Below are 20,647 nucleotides of genomic sequence, written 5' to 3'. Positions count from 1 at the left end.
ACATTCCCTGGTGTTTCAAGAATGTAATTTTTTAATTGAGCTACGATTAAGTTCAGCCGTCAGAAAGTATGGGAAGTATGGGCACCAATGTAAAATTGAAATCCTGTGTTTATCTTTGAAGAACAGAATCCTGATAGTAGTTTTCAATGTAAGCCTCTCGTATGAAGAAGACGTTAATTATATCTTAGGTTTACAAGCAAAACACAAGTAAAAGTATTACTTCTGAGAAAAAAAAAGCGTAAATAATGTACACAATACATGTGTATAGCTTATAATTGGAATATGAAATACACAAAAATGGGAAATAATAATAATAATAATAATAATAATAATAATAATAATAATAATAATAATAATAATAACAATAATAATAATAATATTATTATTATGAGGGTTTAGTTTTTATCAAGAACTTTCAAACTCCTTTTTCCCCCAGAAGTAATATGTTTGACTTAATGTGTTTTGCTTCTAAACCGACGATTTGATCTTCGGGAACTTAATGGAAAGCATTCAAATAAAATTAACTGAGAGGGAGGTTAGACTTTTTCAAGTTGTAAATTTCAAGCTTATTGTTCACTATATTTTATCCTTATAAGATTTTTAAAATATTCTTGACGGATATAATTAGAAACGGAGAAATCTGCACTTTAAATGGCCAAGGCAAAGATTTTCATTTAAATTACTCTATGTAATTTTCATAGTATCTGCAATATTTTGTATTACACAACAAATATTTCAATTTAATGTGTAAAATGTATTATGATTCCTCATCTTCAGTCACAGTAATTACCAACATTGTTAATGTAGGTAATTTTCAAAACAAGACTAAAATAAATTACTGTCAGTAGAGTTTCAAGTCTGCTACCTCAAAAGAAAATTATTGTCATAACGTATTTCTATTAATAAAAAAAATTAGAGTTTTGAAAAACCTTCATCTTGAAGTTTCATATTGCTGTGAAAAGTCAAAGAATCGTTGAAATCACACCAAATTCTGTTAACGATGTTTTATATTTCATTTATTAATAATAACATATAAAACATAAAACGTCACATGGAAAGTACCTCGAAAGAGCAAAGCTCGTGTTCGGTGACAGTTCCGTTTTGATTAAATAGCATGAGTATTACACAAATGATACATAATTCGCAAGAATATTTGTTGTTTCTGAAACTAAAATTTAACGTTCTAAATCCAGAGCATTACACAAATGATATATAATTCGCAAGGATATCTGTTGTTTCTGAAACTAAAATTTAACAGAGCATTACACAAATGTTATATATTTCGCAAAAATGTCAGTTGTTCCTAAAACTAAAAATCTAATATGCTAATATATTTTTTTTTTATTTTAGTATGTTATTTTACAACGCTTTATCAACGTCTTAGGTTATTTAGCGTCTGAATGAGATGAAGCTGATAATGCCGGTGAAATGAGTCCGGGATGCAGCACCGAAAGTTACCCAGCATTTGCTCATATTGGGTTGAGGGAAAATCCCGGAAAAACCTCAACCAAGTAACTTTCCCCGACCGGGAATCGAATCCGGGCCAGACGCGCTAACCGTTACCCCACAAGCGTGGACTGCTAATATCAAAATCAGGTTCTTAAGATGAATAAGATCAGTGACATATAAATCACAACGTACATATTTTGTAGACTAAGATTTAAACTCCAGGATATACTTTATAATAGTCTATATACTATAAGTTTCAAATTAGTGTGTGTTAATTGAATTTTCACAGCAACATAAAACTTTAAAATTCAAGTTTCTGAAAACTTTAAATTTTGAGTTGTTTCCCTTTTGAACTGCGCCGTCGATATAATCTTATTATTTATACAATTATGTAATATCTGTTAGATAACTTGAAGATTACAACGGTGAAAAACTAAACGTGATTTGAAACAACGAGATGAACATAAAAAAAAAACTTTGCCTTTATACCCAAAGTCTTAAAATTTGGCTTCCTTCTGCTTCTTGTTACAGAAACAAAGGACCTCGGGGGCGAAAACATCACACAGGTTTACTGTCCCATCAATGGTCGTTTCAACTTCATTTACAACGTGAACGACGGGTCGGAGAGCAAGACAGAGTGTCCCGATCCTGTGTCAGAGTTGGACAACTGTCCCTCGGGATCTGCGCTCAACTTGCGCTTCCAGAGGTGCTCGTTCGATAACAGAGGTGAGTAGCAATCGCCACATCTTCAACATTACAAGCATTCAAACATTAGTTAACATTGTCTCGGGCTGTTAATGTAATACTTGAATTTATTAATTTCAATTGAGGATTTATAATATAGCATAATCTACAGTGACATATTGAGAAATAGTATATTATGCAACGAGTCTGTAATGGTAGTAATTAAGACGCGACTTTGTTTATGAAACGAACGTCAGCGAGTTTCATAATTTTCATACGAGCATCTTTATTACTATTATAAACAAGATGCATACGACTGTTTTGTTCGACCATAATTAAATGTGTAAGTTTTGAGATTTTACAAATACCTTACCTTACCAAATGGTGAACATACGTGCATTTTCAGCGTGTTCTCGACTATTGCAACAGATGGCAAGAGTGTGAGTGTCTTTGTCTTTTCAGCGTGTCCCGAATAGTGCAACAGATGGCAGGCGTGTACGCCCTAATTATTGATTTTTTGCAGGGCTTGGTATTTAGATTTTAACCTCAAAGCAACACGCATTAAAAACAGGAAATTAACTCAATTTATTAGAATATTAAATACATGTTGTTGATTGTGCAGTTAGTGAAATTTATCTGGGGAATGGCTCTAAGTGGAATGTTTGTATTTGGATTAGTGTTTATTTTAGTCACTTTCAAAACTCGCGCCTGCCATTTTGGATTGGTGCTTTCAAGGCTTGCGGGATGTTGTGCATACGATATTAATATCGCATATGCTTAGTGCGAAATCGATAGTTGCAGTAACGTAATGGATAGGAGTACTTTAATGTATGTCATTAAGATACAATTACGTCACATGTAATGAGCGTATTATAGTATGGTCGAACAAAAAGGTTTCTTAAAATGTACAGTATGACTATTATAACTTGTGTTTTACTACATAATGTATAACTTACCATTAAAGAACTACATAATATATAACTTATCATTAAAGAGATGTATGTGATCAATACATTTAATTCAAGGTACTTACATATTTTTTGCGATATGAAGATAACGCTCAGTTACATAATTCATTTGATAATTAATTACTACACAATTGCTTTACGTAGCCTATAAGGTAACAATATTCATTTCTTTTTGGAGAAAATTTCATTTCTTCCGAGCCAAAACGAACATGAAGTCTCTTTCTTAAAGTCAGTAAGCTAAAAGTTTTTACGAAATACGTTTCCTTGAACGTCTCCTTTAGTAAAATGTAAAATAATGGGAGGAGCACTCCTTGTGAACCATAACCCGTGATTAAGGGTATTAAATAATGTAGTACACCAGACCATTCCAACACAACGTTTTGAGGGCTAGGGCGCCCGGAAGCTGCCCTATGTCTGCCCAAGACAGACCCTCACTCTGTCGCCGAGACTGTGGTGGTGTACGAATGCATACGATCATCAACTCTACTTGTCTGTTCGATGATATTCTGCAGGCATTGCTGGATTATGCGTTCCATCAGTCATTCATTCATCCATAAGAATGAAGAGAAGTGCATCGACAGTCGGTTCAGGATTTAACCTCTCTTGGGAGGACTTGTATCTTGTCTAATCTGACGACAACAATGTCCAATGTTTAATATGCCATATCAATGTACAGGCAAAAACGTACAACATTAAGCGTCACTTTGAAGTTAAAGATTCTGATACCCTCGCTTATATTATCAGCGAAGAGAGGAAGGCATTAATAGCGAAACTAAAGGTCAAAACCAGTCTTTTACGACTAGGTGAATATGATTTCAACTAATTAAGCACTCTAAGGGCAATGTAATTAAATTAATGGTTATAGTAAGTTTATTTCGAACAGTTGTCAACAATGTATGAGAATTATTATAAAAACTTTTGTTAAACTGTTAAAGGATTTTCTGCCCGTTTAACTATGTATTATGTCTTTTTTGTATAGTGACAATGTCATTAAAAATTCACTTTTCCTTTTTTTTTCGCACATTGAGCCAAGTTTCGAAAGAGCTGTCCATGAAAGCTATATTGTTGCCCTAAATATCGCCAGAAGTAGCTGGTCTTTTACGGATGGAATGTTTGTAAAGGAGTGCATGATTTCAACTTCAGAGATATTGTGTCCTTCCCTGGTGACGTTATTTGAGTCAGTTAGTCTCTCTCCACAAACAATCTGTTGCCGCGTATAGGAACTTTGTGAACATTTTTATGACGCCCTTTTCTGTAAATGTTGAGCAGGCTCCAGTCAAATTCCAAAGAGAACTGATAAGGCTTTAATGTCGCACAATTTAAAAAGTCTGTTGAATTTATTTGTAATATGGAATGTCAGGTTAATGATTATTTATTATTTGTCCAGTCAGCATGATTGAAAAAATATGTGTAGAAAAATTAGGTGGGGAGGAAATTTACAGTTACAAAAATAAACAAGCTGATGCGAAATGGATGTCGTTTTTCAATCAAACATATCTCCCGAGCAGTATTCACAACTACTGAAATTGGCTGAATTTTATTTCAGCAATCCTACCTATAATCGAAATGTGGAGAGGATATTATCACTCAATGACCTGATGAGCGTAGTAGATTAAAAGTATCATCGAGTAAAGCTAGCTTGTTGCTACAGTATAGAATCAAAAGCTTCAGTTGTAGTGAATTTTATGACTATATTTTTAAAATAAGAACCAGCTGAAATGCAGAACAAAGTCAGAAAAATATGATTGGTACTCTAAATCATGTAAAAAAATATAGGCTACTCGCTTCTTTATATTTATACACCCTTTGACATGGAAATTGATCGTTGTTCAGAGATCAAGTCCCACCTCGCAATAGCTCTGGAATCATTGTGTACAGCTTGATTCAGGGATTTTGGCCCCTGCAAAAAGTAGATAGACTAAGATCGGGTTATTCATCACTGCTGGCGGGCTGGGTCACACAGGCTAGGCCGCGCAGTCATAACATCCAACACTTCCTTCTTGTCATGTCGCGGAACACTCCGTCTTAAAACACAATATTCTTCCACACGTCCCGTTACTAACCACTACGTCTGTTGGCTAAACAATGTCATGATGACATATTTCTTGACAGCGTCCCTCAGCTACGAGCATAGATATTATTTTCATTCTTCCTCTTTCCTCTTCCCCTGCTATGCACATTTGTGATTAAATTTCTTTCTTATGACTCTACACACAGCTCGCTCACTAGCCAAACAATGAAAGACAGGGGCCAATAACGTTGAATCGAACACCGTATTTACACGCGTGCATTTTACATACGGACAGAGTTCTTCCTTCTCATTCCAAAGACTGGGATTCGAATATCTCTAAGCATTAAAGTTTTCACAGGGAATATGTCGTTTCGTAACATACACATACGTCGCTGCTGCCGGCCTCTTAGCGTAGTTGTATAGCGCTGGCCTTCTGAGCTCGAGATTGCGGGTTCGATCCCGGCCCATGTCGGTGGCATTTAAGTGTGCTTAAATGCGACAGGCTCATGTCAGTAGATTTACTGGCATGTAAAAGAACTCTGTGGGACAAAATTCCGGCACACTGGCGACGCTGATATAACCTCTGCAGTTGCGAGCGTCGTTAAATGTACCATAATTTAATTTTTTAACTTCGCTGCTACGACTTGACTTCATCCTCGGACCTCGATGCTTAATATTTCCCCGTGCGACACACACGTTAATCCGAACGACACCTAGACAAATTCACGCTACAGGAGAGCGGCTATTTCTCGTGTCAAAAGGGGTTACGTATGCTATTATTATTATTATTATTATTATTATTATTATTATTATTATTATTACTATTATTATTACAACTTTATCGAACGTCAACCCTGAAAAGTTGTCTCGATTTCACTTGTATAGTCTATATGACAATCCTATTTATACTAAATACTTTTAACAATTTTTGGCGGTTTAAGTGTTCAAAAAAAGTAATACCGAGATCAATGCCAAGTAGCAACTCGATTATTAATAGGAATCAGGTTTGTGGGATCTTTGCTGGCTCCTAAATTTTTGGGCTGGCTCCTCAAATGAGGGAAAATTTCTGCACCCCTGCTGTAGTGTCTTTTCAAACAGTTTCCGGCATCATAAATGCCGTGTGACAAGGCTTCCTATCGTCTCTGATTTGCTTGTCAGTTTCTCAGTAGAACACTTGAAGGTACACGACTCACGCCAAATTCAATCTGAAATAACTTTGACGTGCTTTAATTTAAACGAACCTGTTTGTCAGTATATACCAACGATGAACAGGCGCTCTTCGATCGTGTACATTGCAATCGCTAGTCATCCAAGCCAACACTGCCGATCAGGGTGATCAACTCCGTCTTACTTTTGCCAGTTGTGAAAGAAAAAAATCTGCAGAAAGTCGCCAGTTTTTATGCTCGATCTATTAACTAAATTTTTAAAAGTTATAAATTTTGTTTATCTCGCGTAAGTGATTACTACGTATATTCAGAATGCGTTAAAAACTATAATAATTATTACATTTTAATTAACTAGAAATAGGGTAAATCCTGAATGACTATACCTGTATCAGTTAAATTTTGCACACATACTGATAACAGATCTTTGCATGAAGTGATGCATTCTTGCACTGTATACAAAGGATTATTATTTTAAAAAAGCTGTGTCTTTTATGCCCGGCAGTGAAGTAAAAAAGTGAGAAAAAATCAAATGTCCAAACTATTTTTAACTAATAATGTATACAGGGTGTTAAAAGTATCCAATATTTTAGGAGGTGATAGTATGCATCAAAAGGCTCGTTATCAGGACTTTTTTTATTAAAGTATTGCCTACCTTGCTGAGTATGTGCCATGTCAGCAAAGACTACAGATGTGGTTCATGCATGATGGCACACCAGCACATTTTTTCTGCAATGAGCGTGAACAACTGACGTTGAGATTTCAGGACCGCTGGATTAATTGGGGGCCCCACATCTTGACCTGCTCGTTCCTCAAATCTAAATTCCCAAGACTTTTGGTCAATTTCAAAGAGTGCGTGATTCATTACGCCGAAGGGCAGAGGAATGCATTGTCATAAATGGACGTCACATTGAGTACCTTCTATGAACACGTGTTCAGATCTCAGAAAGTATGTATTGTAGGACTCATGTTTATTAGATTTTTTTCTTGTTTTGATGCATAGTAGCACCTCCTAAAATAGTGGATACTTTTTAACACCCTGTGTTAACAAGGAAAAAAACCAATGCACCATTTCATTACAGAGAGTCTTAGCTTCATTTTAAACTTTTATGGAGTAAATTATCTTTATGTGAGGACCAGATTAATTGTTTACTAAGAGTAGAAATTATTTTTAAATAAAATATAGAACAACATTTCTTCTGGGCGTATTTTTCAAGATGAAAGTTAGAGAAAAATTGTGCATATGTATTTTAGAAATATTTAACCGATTTAAAATTTTCAAGAAGATACAATTAAAATTGCAGAAATTACAAAAACTCAGTAGAGCTTCGCCTTAAAATATAATATTTTTACATACGTACTCGTATTTATATACGTCATATATAAAATACTTTAAGTTAATACGTAATATATTGAATTATTCAAAGTAAACCGTTGAATAATTTGTAATTATTAGAATAAATGAAACATACTTTGAATACGCAAAGCATGTCCCGTACGACACTAATTTTTTTTCCCGGATCCATCAGCAGGTACCACCCATCGGTCTTTCCCTGCACCTGGGAACACAGTCGTGAATGTAGTAAAGAGAAACAGTAACTGGCTGGCCGCCTCCAATTGGCTTCACCGAAGATCGTACCCATCAGCTGAAAGCATATTATTTACGAAACAAAATTAGATCAAACGAATATAAGAGTAGAGTGAAATTTAGAAGTTTGATGGAATTAAATGTGTTATGATGTGGGAAACTGGAGAATCCCTAGGAAAATACTATCTTTCAAAGTTGTTCACCCAAGTAATGACGGGGATCGAACCCGAATTCACGGAGTGATAAGGCGCGCCTTAGCGATGAGGTACTGAATTTGTTCGCCATGGAATTATCTAGGTTTCGTGCTGCAGTTGGGGAGAAATAGCAAACAAACCCAAAAGGTAATCAGTCGAAGTGAAATTCGTATCCACATCCAAGCACAGCTCTCTATCCCTAGATCACACTGGTGGCCCAATTTCCTCTTCCTCTTTCTCCTGATTTTGTACTGTGTGTCTTGTTTAGACAAACTATTCACACTTGAAAGTAGACTGCTGGTCTTCCCCTCGTGGAATGCTTTTCAGGGAACAACTTCCGGAAGCTGACTGGCTAGGTTAGATTTGGAAGCGCCACCAGGAACAACGTCTACGTGTTCCCCGTCACTCTCAAGTATTTCATTTTACCCAAGGTGTACTTACTTACAAATGCCTTTTAAGGAACCCGCAGGTTCATTGCCGCTCTCACATAAGCCCGCCATCGGTCCCTATTCTGTGCAAGTTTAATCCAGTCCTTATCATATCCCAATTCCCTCAAATCCATTTTAATATTATCCTCCCATCTATGTCTTGGCCTTCCCAAAGGTCTTTTTTCCCTCAGGTCTCCCGACTAACACTCTATATGTATTTCTGGATTCGCCCATACGTGCTATATGCCCTGCCCATCTCAAACGTCTGGGTTTAATGTTCCTAATTATGTTAGGTGAAGAATACAATGCGTGCAGTTCTGCGTTGTGTAACTTTCTCCATTCTCCTCTATCTTCATCTTAGTCCCAAATATTTTTCTGAGAACCTTATTCTCAAACATCCTTAATCTCTGTTCCCCTCTCAAAGTGAGAGTCCAAGTCTCTGAACCATACAGAACAATCGGTAATATAACTGTTTTACGTGGGGTGTGACTTTAATAGTGGCAACACTGCTGTAAAAGCGAAACGAGACGGAGTTACTTCTTCTCACTTCTACCACATGTTAGTCTGTCTGTCCGACTCACAGCGCATGCGCTGTGGAGAGTTGAATTTAGTCTCCTGTTAGTTACAGCTCTAAGCGGTTGTGTTTACAAAGCAGGATCAGCGATTTTGGCTGAAAATTCAATCTGCCAGTGGTCGTACAAGCACGACAATGTCATGACGGTCTTGTTGAGGCATGTGGAGTGACTGCTGCGAGGTGGGTTCGAGCCTTCAACGAGGGGCGTGACCGCGTGGAAAACATGGCTCAGCCGGATCGTCCTAGTGTTAGTGAAGAGGAATTGCAAGCTGTTTCCGCGCTATTAGACAACGATCGACGACAGACGGTACGTGAGTTAGCCCAGGAGATAGGAATATCGCATATGATTGTGTTTCGTATTGTAAAGAATCACCTAAAAATGAGAAAAATTGCGTCTCGGTGGGTTCTCTGGGATTTGACGGAGACACAGCGATGGATACGATACGACACCGCTCAAACTTACTTGGAGCGTTATGATCGTGAAGGAGACACCTTTTTACGGCGTATTGTTGCGCTTGATGAGACGTGGGCCAGGTCATACGAACCTCTACTTAAGCGCCAATCAAATGAGTGGCGTCATTACGGGTCACGCAAAGCAGTGGTGCGTCGTACCCCTACGAATGCGAAAGTTATGCTGATTGTTGTATACGACTGTGACGGGGTCATCCTAACACATACCGTCCCGCAGAATCAGAATGTTAATGCACAGTATTTCCGTCATTTTTTAGCATAATCTGAGACCAGCGTTGCGAAGAAAGCGCGCACACGTTTTGCAAAACTCTTCCATCATTTTGCAGGATAACGCAAGGGCGCACACTGCACACCCTGTAGCTGATTTGTACCGTCGCTGGGGGTGAGAAGTACTTTTTCATCCATCACATTCACCGGACTTAAGCTCCTGTGATTATGACTTAATCCCAATGATGAAGGAACCACTTCTTGACGTTCGATTCCGGATTGTTCCCGATATTCTGCAGGCAGTAGGGCGGTCCATCAGAAACATCAACAGAACAGGAGCTGCTACAGGGATACTACGACTTCCACATCGCTGGCAACGATTTGTAGACAATGCTAGTTTCTACATCGAAGGACTATAGAAGTTTCACAGATGTATCACTTGTATATTCGTAGTAAATAAATAGTTGCCATTATTAGAGTTACAACCTGTGTATAAATTCTAACTTTAAGATTTTTTGGCAGCAGACTAGATGACAAAAGCTTTTCAGCCGAATAATAACAGACATTTCCCATATTTATTCTGCGTTTAATTTCCTGTCGAGTGTCATTTATGTTTGTTACTGTTGCTCCAAGATATTTAAATTTTTCCACCTCTTCGAAGGATAAATCTCCAATTTTCATATTTCCATTTCGTACAATATTTTGGTCACAAGACATAATCATATACTTTGTCTTTTTGGGATTTACTTCCAAACCTATCGCTTTACTTGTTTCAAGTAAAATTTCCGTGTTTTCCACCCAAAGTGTAACTGTTGCAAATATACAGTCTTATCCAAATAATACATGAGTTGTAATATTAATAAACAAGTAACACGCCTACGTATGAGTGCTTGTTAGCGTCATAAGAAGAATGGCGAATTACGTGATCTTTGCGAAGGAAGTAGGGAATCAGAAGTGGGAGGCTGAGACCCCTTCGCAAATCCCGAGGACAGAAAAAGCACTGGCAGGCGTGCCCACGCGAGATGCGTCACAGCGCGGGCTTTCATGTCAACTGTCTTCATCCAACATCCATCGGTTTGCTCCATGCGAAATTATAATAAAATGGGTAAGTCATCAAAAATCACATTAGGCCTACGAGAAAAAAATTAAATTGTAAATTGTTAAAAATGAAGCGAGATAAATTACGATATCGCTATTGCATCACGACAAATGTTCTCGCCCATCTCGTGTTGTGATAATAGATGTAAATGTTCTTCTGCTTATATAGTACAACATTAGTTCCGTTTAACGACACGTTCGCTAGGGACTACTCAATATGGTACATTTTTAGACAAATTTAAGAAAACTTAAACAACGACAAATATAAAATATAGGTTTCGGCAGTGGGATATGACGGTTTTTATCGTCCTGTTCTGGGACACTCAGGACAAATTACTGGACGTAATCTAGTACAATGCAATTTATTAATGTCTGATTACTTTTTAAAAAACTACATTCCGTAAGTAGCCTCCATAGCAACGAATATATTCCTGCGATCTGCTGTGAAAGTTCTGCATAACTCGCCCCAACAAAACAAGTTCGATGACACTAATTTCGTTCCTTATGTTTTATTTCAGCTGGATGATGGGGTGAGGCTTGTTGCGATACACCCTACTTTTGAGATAACCCAATAAGAAGTGATCAGTTGCTGTCAAGTCAGGAGATCTTGGCGACCAGGCAATGTCTCCAAATCGTGAAATTATTCGTCCTGGAAACATGTTTCGGAGACAGTTCATTGAATCATGAGCAGTGTACGCTGATTACTTCCTATTGGGTTATCTCAAAAGTAAGGTGTATCGCAACAAGCCTCTTCTATTCGTCCTGATTCTACTTCGCTTTACTCTACTTACTTACTTACTTGCTTATGGCTTTTAGAGAACCTGTAGGTTCGTTGCCGCCCTCAAATAAGCCCACCATCGGTCCCTATCCTGAGCAAGATTAATCCAGTCCCCAACATCATATCCCACCTCCCTCAAATCCATTGCAATATTATTCTCCCATCTACGTCTCGGCCTCCCCAAAAGTATTTTCCCTTCGGCCTCCCAACTAACACTCTATATTCATTTCTGAATTCGTCCATACGTGATACGTACATGCCCTGCCTATCTCAAACTTCTGGATTTAATGTTTCTAATTATGTCAGGTGAAGAAGACAATGCGTGCAGTTCTGTGTTGTATAACTTTCTCCATTCTCCTGTAACTTCATCCTTTTTAGCCCCAAATATTTTCCATAGAACCTTATTCTCAAACACCCTTAATCTCTGTTGCTCTCTCAAAGTGAGAGGCCAAGTTTCACAACCATACAGAACAACCGGTAATATAATTGTTTTATAAAATTCTAACTTTCAGATTTTTTGACATCAGATGAGACGATAAAAGCTTCTCAACCGAATAATAACAGGCATTTCCCATATTTATTTTGCGTTTAATTTCCTCCCGAGTGACATTTATATTTTTTACTGTTGGTCCAAAATATTTGAATTTTTCCACCTCTTCAAAGGATAAATTTCCAATTTTTGTATTTCCATTTCGTACTATGTTCTGCTTACGAGACTACACTTTACATTTTTCGTTTATTTCACTTTACACTACTACGTTTACAATACTTTACTTTAATTTACTTTACATTCTTCTACTTTATTTACTTACTTTAGTTCTTTTTACTTTAAACTGTTCTAATTTATAGTACTTAGTTTAATTTGCAATACCCTACTTCGTTCTACTTTATTTACATTCTGTACTTTACGTTACTTTAGAAAAAAAGCAAGGTATGCGTATTCCCAGAAGAATAAAGAGAAAGTGTTGGAATGCTGCAAAATATATTTCGAATAATTCGCGAAAATATACGTTTTCAGCATCTCAGATGTCAAAAGTAGGTATTCGGCTTGCCGTTTTTATGCCTGTCTGTCTCTACTTCTATCCGTCAGACAATGTACAAATATTTGTCCTCAAATATTGTTTGGATATGGTTAATGTTGTTAGAGAAATTTGAGATTTAGATAACATATCAACAACGGCTAAAATGTACGGAGCTTCGTTATGCTGGAAGAACATACCCATCCTTGTAGCCAAGGTAACTACAAACAACTGTTCCTCCTCCCCCTTCTGAACAGTGCTGCCCTCAGACGATCTCAGAAGTGCGACCCGTACTATTCCTTTCTACGTATTCAATAGTACGTAGTCGTTTATCGTTCCTTCATACCACTTGTAAGGCTGCGTATTCACGAAGCGAGGTTACCTCGCTGTGAGCCAATTCCAGACGGTTTTTGGGTGCGCTCAAAAGTGCCTCGCTGTGATTAACTCTCTCTGTGTGGACTGTTCGTTGGTAAAGATGCCATCACGCAACCCGATGTTAACTGTCTCAATTTTCGCGCACTAACTTGTGGCTCACGCTGCTTCGAGTTCTTGCCTCGCTTCCAAAAGAACGAAACCGCGAGGAAAACAACACGCGAGGCTGCCGCGAGAGATGGGCGCTGGTTTCAACCTCACTTCGTGGATACGTGGCTGAAGGCTTGTTATTGGTAACATTCAAGAAGTTGTACTGTATCTCCACATCCGTGTAACATTGGACATACGTTTTAGTAACTTTTTGATTCATAATAGTCCATATTACCACCTCCTGAAACATTTACTCTTCCTCCTTAATCTCTTGGTATTTAGAAGCATCCGAAGCATAGTATGTCTACAGAAGTACACATTTTGTTACGTCTGTATTGCTAATGGTCTCATTTATTGGCATGGTTCCTATTTTGACGTCAACGCCGTGTTTCCGTTCAAAAATGCATTGTTAATTTGGGTTAAATATACGATGTGACACATCACCTTTGTTTCGAAAAACTATTCTAAAACATTACATTATTTAATAATACATTAAAGTTGGGTAAAAAAGCTGGAACAGTTATTTTGAAACTGTTTCACAATTGAAACTGTTTCGTATCGAAACAGTTTCGTCAAATAACCTGTTCCAACTGTTCCCAAGAGATTACACTGCTCCAGTCATCACTTCAACATTCCACATGTTTCCAAGAGATAAACAGTTTAAATTCTAAACAGCTTTCCTGTTCTTTGTAGTCTGCAAAGAACACATGTAGCGCTGTCATCGATTTCCAATCGAAAGTAGATATAATATCGGTTCCACACGGCCTTCGTGGAACAGTAGCCTATGTAGGACCGCGCAATTTAATTGTACGAATCAAATTTCCTAATAAATCTGATATTAATAATTATTAGCCGCCCATTGATGGAGAATATGTTCATGGTGCCCAAACATAGTGTTAATTATTAATATACCGCGGAAAATATTATCGCCTAATGTCTTACCGTTATTAAACGCTCCTAGGTTTATATGCGTTATTTTTACTAAAATCGATTCATTTTGAATTGTAGTTACTTATTGTACTCTTTAACAGTAACCTAAGAAAAATGACTTTTGTCGTCATAATACACAGAACAGCTGATTTAAAGACGATTCAAGGGTTTTCAAACATGTCCCTGAAGCATGAGAAAGTGAAACAATTGGAACAGTTGACACTGATGTTGTAAACATATTCTTATGAAACTGTTTCTTCGAAACTGTTATTTTGGAACAGCTTCGCTCATGAAACAGTTACAGTCGAAACTGTTTCTTGAAAAGAACTGTTTATCCCATCTCTACACTACATTGCCCTAGTGCGGATTTGATCCTGGCTCTTATTGAAGCAACTACAAGAGGATTCATGTTGAACTGTTATCGTCTTTCGACACATGAGTAATACTTTGAAACGCTGTGCTGTGACTGTTGCAGACGTGACATTCCAGTGCCTGGGACATTGGTCCGGCCCAGCGGACCAGCGCTACCTCGCCCTTCGTGATACTCGACCCGGATGGAACCGCCTCCCACCTTACAGATGTGCGGTAAGTACAAGTCTCACACAACTTGGCTCGCTGGCTTCGCTTCGCTTTATCAGGGCTGGATCCGGGCCGGGACCTTGCACTTAGGCTTGCTTTGGCTCATGGTGCGCCCTTTATATATGCGATGATTTTCCAAGTTCAACAGATGGTCTGGGTGGCATTCGTAAATCCGATACTGACAGATGAGCCATCCCGCCTCAGTCCTGACTGCCAGGTCCCATCCTCGGACGAGTAGGTCTACCTCATAAGCCCCAGAGCCTGGAGTCCCAACTCTTTCCTATAATCAACATCGAAAATCCGTACTACCTCCAAGATTTCACCACAGCCTATTCCAACTATTGCTGATGATAGCTGAAAGAAGGGGAGGTGGCCCTCAAAAATTCTGTCACGACCTCACCATGGATCAATGGAAGACCAACGCGCTAGAGCTTAAGGGCCATATTCATAGACATTCTTAGCGCGGGCTTCCGGTGGATGATCAGCGAAATAATGTTTTTCGTATTCATAAACCAGTGTTAGCGATATGATATGATATGAATCCCGTACAAGTAATCAGTCGATAGCCGGGGCTAGTTTAGCACGCTCGTAGCGCGGGCTAACGAAATATCTATGCATAGCACCCTATGTCATAGACGCTGCTCACACGACATGGCACTTCAGAGTCGATGTGCAGTGCATTTTATAACACTTCTACTTTAGAATTTTTCATGCTTTTCGTCACATTAAATAATATTTATCCACATTGATTATGTAATGTGGACTTTACATCACTAATACAAATGAATCGGTCATTTGTAAAACCACGTGACTCCAAATTTTTACGAAAATGAGTTACCGGTACTATAGGACAGACGCATCATTTCCAATCAAAACAAGACGAGTCCGATCATTACTAAGCGTTCTATAAAATCTTAAAATATTGAGTTCTTTCAAAACCACTTCAGTCCCCGGACTCATGTGGCTTTAACGCATGTGCAGTCATGACGCATTTACTATCAAGCACTTCTTTATCAAGGTGTTGGACAGTGAGTGTAGTTCCAAGAGTTCTATAGAAGAAAAAATAATCAACAGTGTTCTGTGAAAGTACCTGTACGAGATAGAATAGACATTTTAATAAAACTACGTCATTTGAAAACAAAAATGAACAAGATGTGTACCCGTGTACCTTCAAGGACTTGTAGAAGTGCATGATATAGAGAGAAAAAATTCTCGAAGAGATCCCAAGGTAAGAAACACCGTCTTTTTTGAAGGGATAATATGAATTTTATGTTATTTTCTTACTGTGAACTAAAGATATGCCTGTACTCATGCATTGCCATTAAACATGTGATACACTGGTATGAAAATTAATTACTCCCGAATAACTTTTTAAGTCGGGTATGATGTTTTGAATTTAATTTGTGAATGATATGAATCATTTGGAATATGAAATAAAAATAACAATATGAAGTGATTGAAAACTGTATAATAATGTATTTCACACTACAACAAACAGTACACTCCATATTTTGTCAGGATACTGGAGTTGTTATTATTGGTACTTGTTAAAACAACATGAGTCCCATAAATTAAAAAATGCTTTAAGGTGATATGAAATGAGATAATTAAAATACAATGCTTTTGTAATCAGACATACTAATGTATGGTTCTGTAAAAATTCACAGACCTAACAGAAAATTCATTAACTCTAGGTAGATTTTTCTATTTTTCTCGAAACTTATTTTCTGTGACTCATGTGGTTTTACAAATGACCGATTCAAATGTTGTAAACACATTCATTACGCAACTAGTTGGGTATGATAATCCTATTACGTAACTGGTTGCGTAATGTGAACCACATATTAAATAAAATAAAATAGAATTGATTTTATTTATTATAAACATTTATATCTTACGCGGCATTTCGGTGGTGCTAAACATTTAATTGCAGAATTTGCAGCATTTTCAATATCTAAATCCTCGTTTGAACTTACTTTAACAATGTTTGTTTATTTTTCCTAGTACTGCTGTTCTTATGTTACAAACAAAAACATATCGTGTTCAAAACTAATAAAATAAACATAAACGAATCGCCTCTGGCAGGAAGAAACTAATAATACTACAACCGCCTCTCCACGAAAGACATGTTCAAAATTAATAAAAAATGATACATTACTTTTATTAAAATATTTTTTATCAAAGTGGATAAAACATTTTGTGATATAATTATCGTAACTTAATGTTACAATACTCGACTGGTTATCAAACTCGTCCTGCGGCTTCGTTTGACAATTTTCCAATCTCGTATTGGAATATGAATTGTTACGATAATCATATCATAAATAACTATGACAGTGGTTCGTGATCAAAATAATACATCATAACTGGTCCCGGTGTAGCTCATGCAGTAACGCTTTTGTCTGCTAAACCGGAGCTGCAAACGGGCGTGGGTTCGTTTAAAGCATGAACTTGTCTGTTATTTTTATGTGAAAGCATCTTACGCGACTGTCGTAGGGTAAATCTTCAAGATGTGGAACGAAAATAATATAATTTTGAAATTGGTAATTAAAGTTCAGGAAGTGAGCAACTGCAAGAGCCTTGGGGAGGGTTGGCTAGTCTCAGGCGAGATTGACGGCGAAGCCAAGTCCCGAATTTAGAGCCCGAAGAGCAAGCTAACCATGTGTTAGAAAACCTCTAAGAAAAACAAAGGGAAAAATTTTGAAGGAAGGTAGCATGTCCGTGGCCCGTTTCTTCTAGGTCTGATTCCGACATTTGTCTTAGCGCCCGAGGAAAACAACGGAAAACAAAGGGCAGGATGAGTTCTACTGACGACTAACCCAGTTAGATTTGGGTGACTAACAAAACCGGAGTGGAGAACATCGTATCGACACATAATGAGGGAATTAATTTATTGAGGAATATACTATTAGTTTACAATCCATCTTAAATACATGTAATCTCCATTAATAAATACCGACGGTTGATCATTTAATCTTCATTAATGAATACCGATATTTGATCATTTAATATTCATTAATAAATATCGATGGGTAAGCATTTAATCTCTATTAGAGAATACCGATGGTTGATCATTTAACCTTTATTAATAAATACCGACAGGAGAGCATTTAATCTTCATTAGAGAATACCAGTGGTTGATAATTTAATCTCCATTAATAAATACCGAAGGGTGTGCATTTAATCTCCATTAGAAAATACCGATGGTTGATCATTTAATCTCCATTAATAAATACCGATGGGTGAGCATTTAATCTCCATTAAAGAATACCGATGGTTGATCATTTAATCTCTATTAATAAATACCGACGGGTGATCATTTAATCTCCATTAATAAATACCGACGGGTGAGCATTTAATCTCCATTAAGAAATATCGGGTCTCGGATGTATTCTCCCACATAAAGTTGGATATTTTCCAAGTTAAATCCTTAAAAAATTCGGAGCCTTGTTTTCATTGTCACATGACCAAGAATCATATGGGAAGTTTTCAAGATGGTAGTATTTCAATGAATGGAGCTGAAAAGATTAATAAAATGGAATGGCTGTGCGAAGTAGGGTAAAACACTATAAGGGAAGTGAAAACCAATGATTATGAACAGGAGAAGTAAATAAAATATAGGTAATGCAGATTTTCCAAAAATAAAATTAAAAGACACTCTGACATAGTGCTGCCACAGTCTAGTATATACAGTCACGAAGCTTGATACGTAGAGAATATGCATCCATAGATAGTTGCTAACCGTTAGGATCACTACTATCTTCTCATTACAGACAATGTGAAATAGTACCGTCACAGTATATTGTTCCTAGTACCATCAACAACTCAAGCTTCGTGACTGTATTAGATTGTGGTACTGCCATCCAGCAGTGAGAGAAAGAATCAACTAACAGAATGGAGAGTTGCTTGTAGTTGTGTGTGTGCGTGCGTGCGTTCCTCCTCCCCCCCCCCCCCCAGTTCGGCAACTTTGTCTTGGACAATGGTTAGGAAATCGGTAAGATTTAAAGACTGGGTTGTCTGATAAGGTGATCTAAATAGTTCATGCTTGCCGTTTATTTCTACTTTCTGTGAGTATGAGATGGTTCGATTTGTAGACTGGACATTTTGAAATATTATAGACACAAACAGTCGGAAAGTCCAACCCACACCTCTGCTGAAAAATATAATGTTGCTTACTTCCCATTTAGGAAGTTTCATTATTTCAATAGGTACACTGACAAAAAAATATCGTATTCCAAAGTAACACAGATATAAATATACATTGGCAAACAAAATTAAATCCTTGTATTTTAAATAAGAGGGAATGGTTGATGTCATTTGTCTTGTAAATGAGAAACATTTGTTGATTATTTCAAATATTTGCACTGATTTCAAATAGACTACTTTACAAATTTTCCCATTAAACAAGGTTTTTGAGTAATCGGAACTTTTAAAAATATTATTAAAGTATTTATATTACTTTACAATATCTACGCTGATTAAATTATGTGTCCGTTGAAAGGTATACAATGGCTTATTTTTATAGCATTCTTATGCTTATTTCAAACCTATTTACAAATTTTTCTATCACCCATGGCTTCTGAGTTAACTGTTAATTATTTAAATTCAACTTAAGTATTTAATTAATTGATTCACTAGTGGACTTACTCGTGTTAATTATGTAAGATTTGTGTGGCTTACAGCTGTTTCAGTGCTTCACGCACAATCCTCAGAGCCTACTAGATCACGGCGTCATCTCGAACTTCTCTGCCTGTTATGTGGGGTGTTTGATTGTTGAAAGGTGTTGAAGAGTGGAGTCAAATAGTGTGTGTACTGAAATTGATCTGTGTGTTGAGAATTTGATCGGGGTGTGTTTTAGTATGTTTGTATATTTCGTATTGTTCTAGTGTGTTGAGTTTTTGGTTCTTGGGTTGTATGTGTAGGATTTCCATGTCCGCATTTATGTTATTGTATGTATGGTTAGCATTGGTTATGTGATCGGCGTATGTAGATGTATTGTGTTATTGCTTTAATGTGTTCTTTGTAGCGTGTTTGGAATGATCTGCCTCTCTGTCCTATGTAGAACTTATCGCAACTATTACATGTGAGTTTGTATACACCTGTGTGGTCGTATTTATTTGTTTGTGTTTTTTGTGTGTTGAGATGTCTTTGTAGTGTGTTTTCTGTTCTGTATGTTATGTTGTATTTCTGCTTTCTGAATGAAGATGCGATCGTATGTGTGCTTTTGTTTTCATATGTTAGTGTGATGTATTTCTTGTGTTCTTGTGTTTGTGTTGTGTTTTGCGTGTTTTTGTGATTGTTAAGTTTTTGTTTTGTCTATCTTATGATGTTGTCTATTATGTTTGGATTGTATCCGTTTTCTTGTGCTATGTATTTGATTGTGTTCACTTCTCCATTGTAGTGTTGTTGGCTCATGGGTTTGTTGAGTAATCTGTGTACCATTGTCCTAAATGCAGCATGTTTGTGTTGTATGGGGTGGTTAGATGTGTTGTGTATGTATGTGTGTGGCGGTGGTGGTTGGTTTTCTGTATATTTTGTAGGTGTGTTTGTTGTCGATTTTTGTTATGGTGATGTCTAGGAAATTTAGCCTATGGAGTTGTTGTTTTCAAGTTCTAGTGTGTATTGAAGTTTTGGGTGTAATTTGTTTGTGTATTGTCGTCTACGTATCTGTGCCAGTATATTATGTTGTCATACTCATACTATACAAAGGAAACAAAAGACAAATACACAAACTACACCAATACATAAACAAATTACACCCAAAACTTCAATAGACACTAGAACTTGAAAACAACAATTCCATAGGCTAAATTTCCTAGACATCACCATAACAAAAATCGACAACAAACACACCTACAAAATATACAGAAAACCAACCATCACCACCACACACATACATACACAACACATCTAACCACCCCATACAACACAAACATGCTGCATTTAGGACAATGGTGCACAGATTACTCAACATACCCATGAGC

General features: G+C 37.1%; 1 protein-coding gene across 3 annotated transcripts in view; it reads left to right on the top strand.

The window, feature by feature from the left end:
• LOC138707874 (uncharacterized) overlaps positions 1 to 20,647 on the top strand; it is a 469,237-nt gene that overhangs the window by 345,627 nt on the left and 102,963 nt on the right. For all 3 annotated transcript variants that reach the window (XM_069837876.1, XM_069837875.1, XM_069837874.1), the window contains exons 4-5: positions 1,981 to 2,175; positions 14,560 to 14,669. In XM_069837876.1, the coding sequence (XP_069693977.1) occupies positions 1,981 to 2,175; positions 14,560 to 14,669 (305 nt within the window). The remainder of the gene's footprint in view (positions 1 to 1,980; positions 2,176 to 14,559; positions 14,670 to 20,647) is intronic.

The sequence above is a fragment of the Periplaneta americana genome, chromosome 10 (assembly GCF_040183065.1).
Source record: "Periplaneta americana isolate PAMFEO1 chromosome 10, P.americana_PAMFEO1_priV1, whole genome shotgun sequence".
In the NCBI taxonomy this organism is placed as follows: Eukaryota; Metazoa; Arthropoda; class Insecta; order Blattodea; family Blattidae; genus Periplaneta; species Periplaneta americana.
This window is presented reverse-complemented; position numbering and strand designations above follow the sequence as displayed.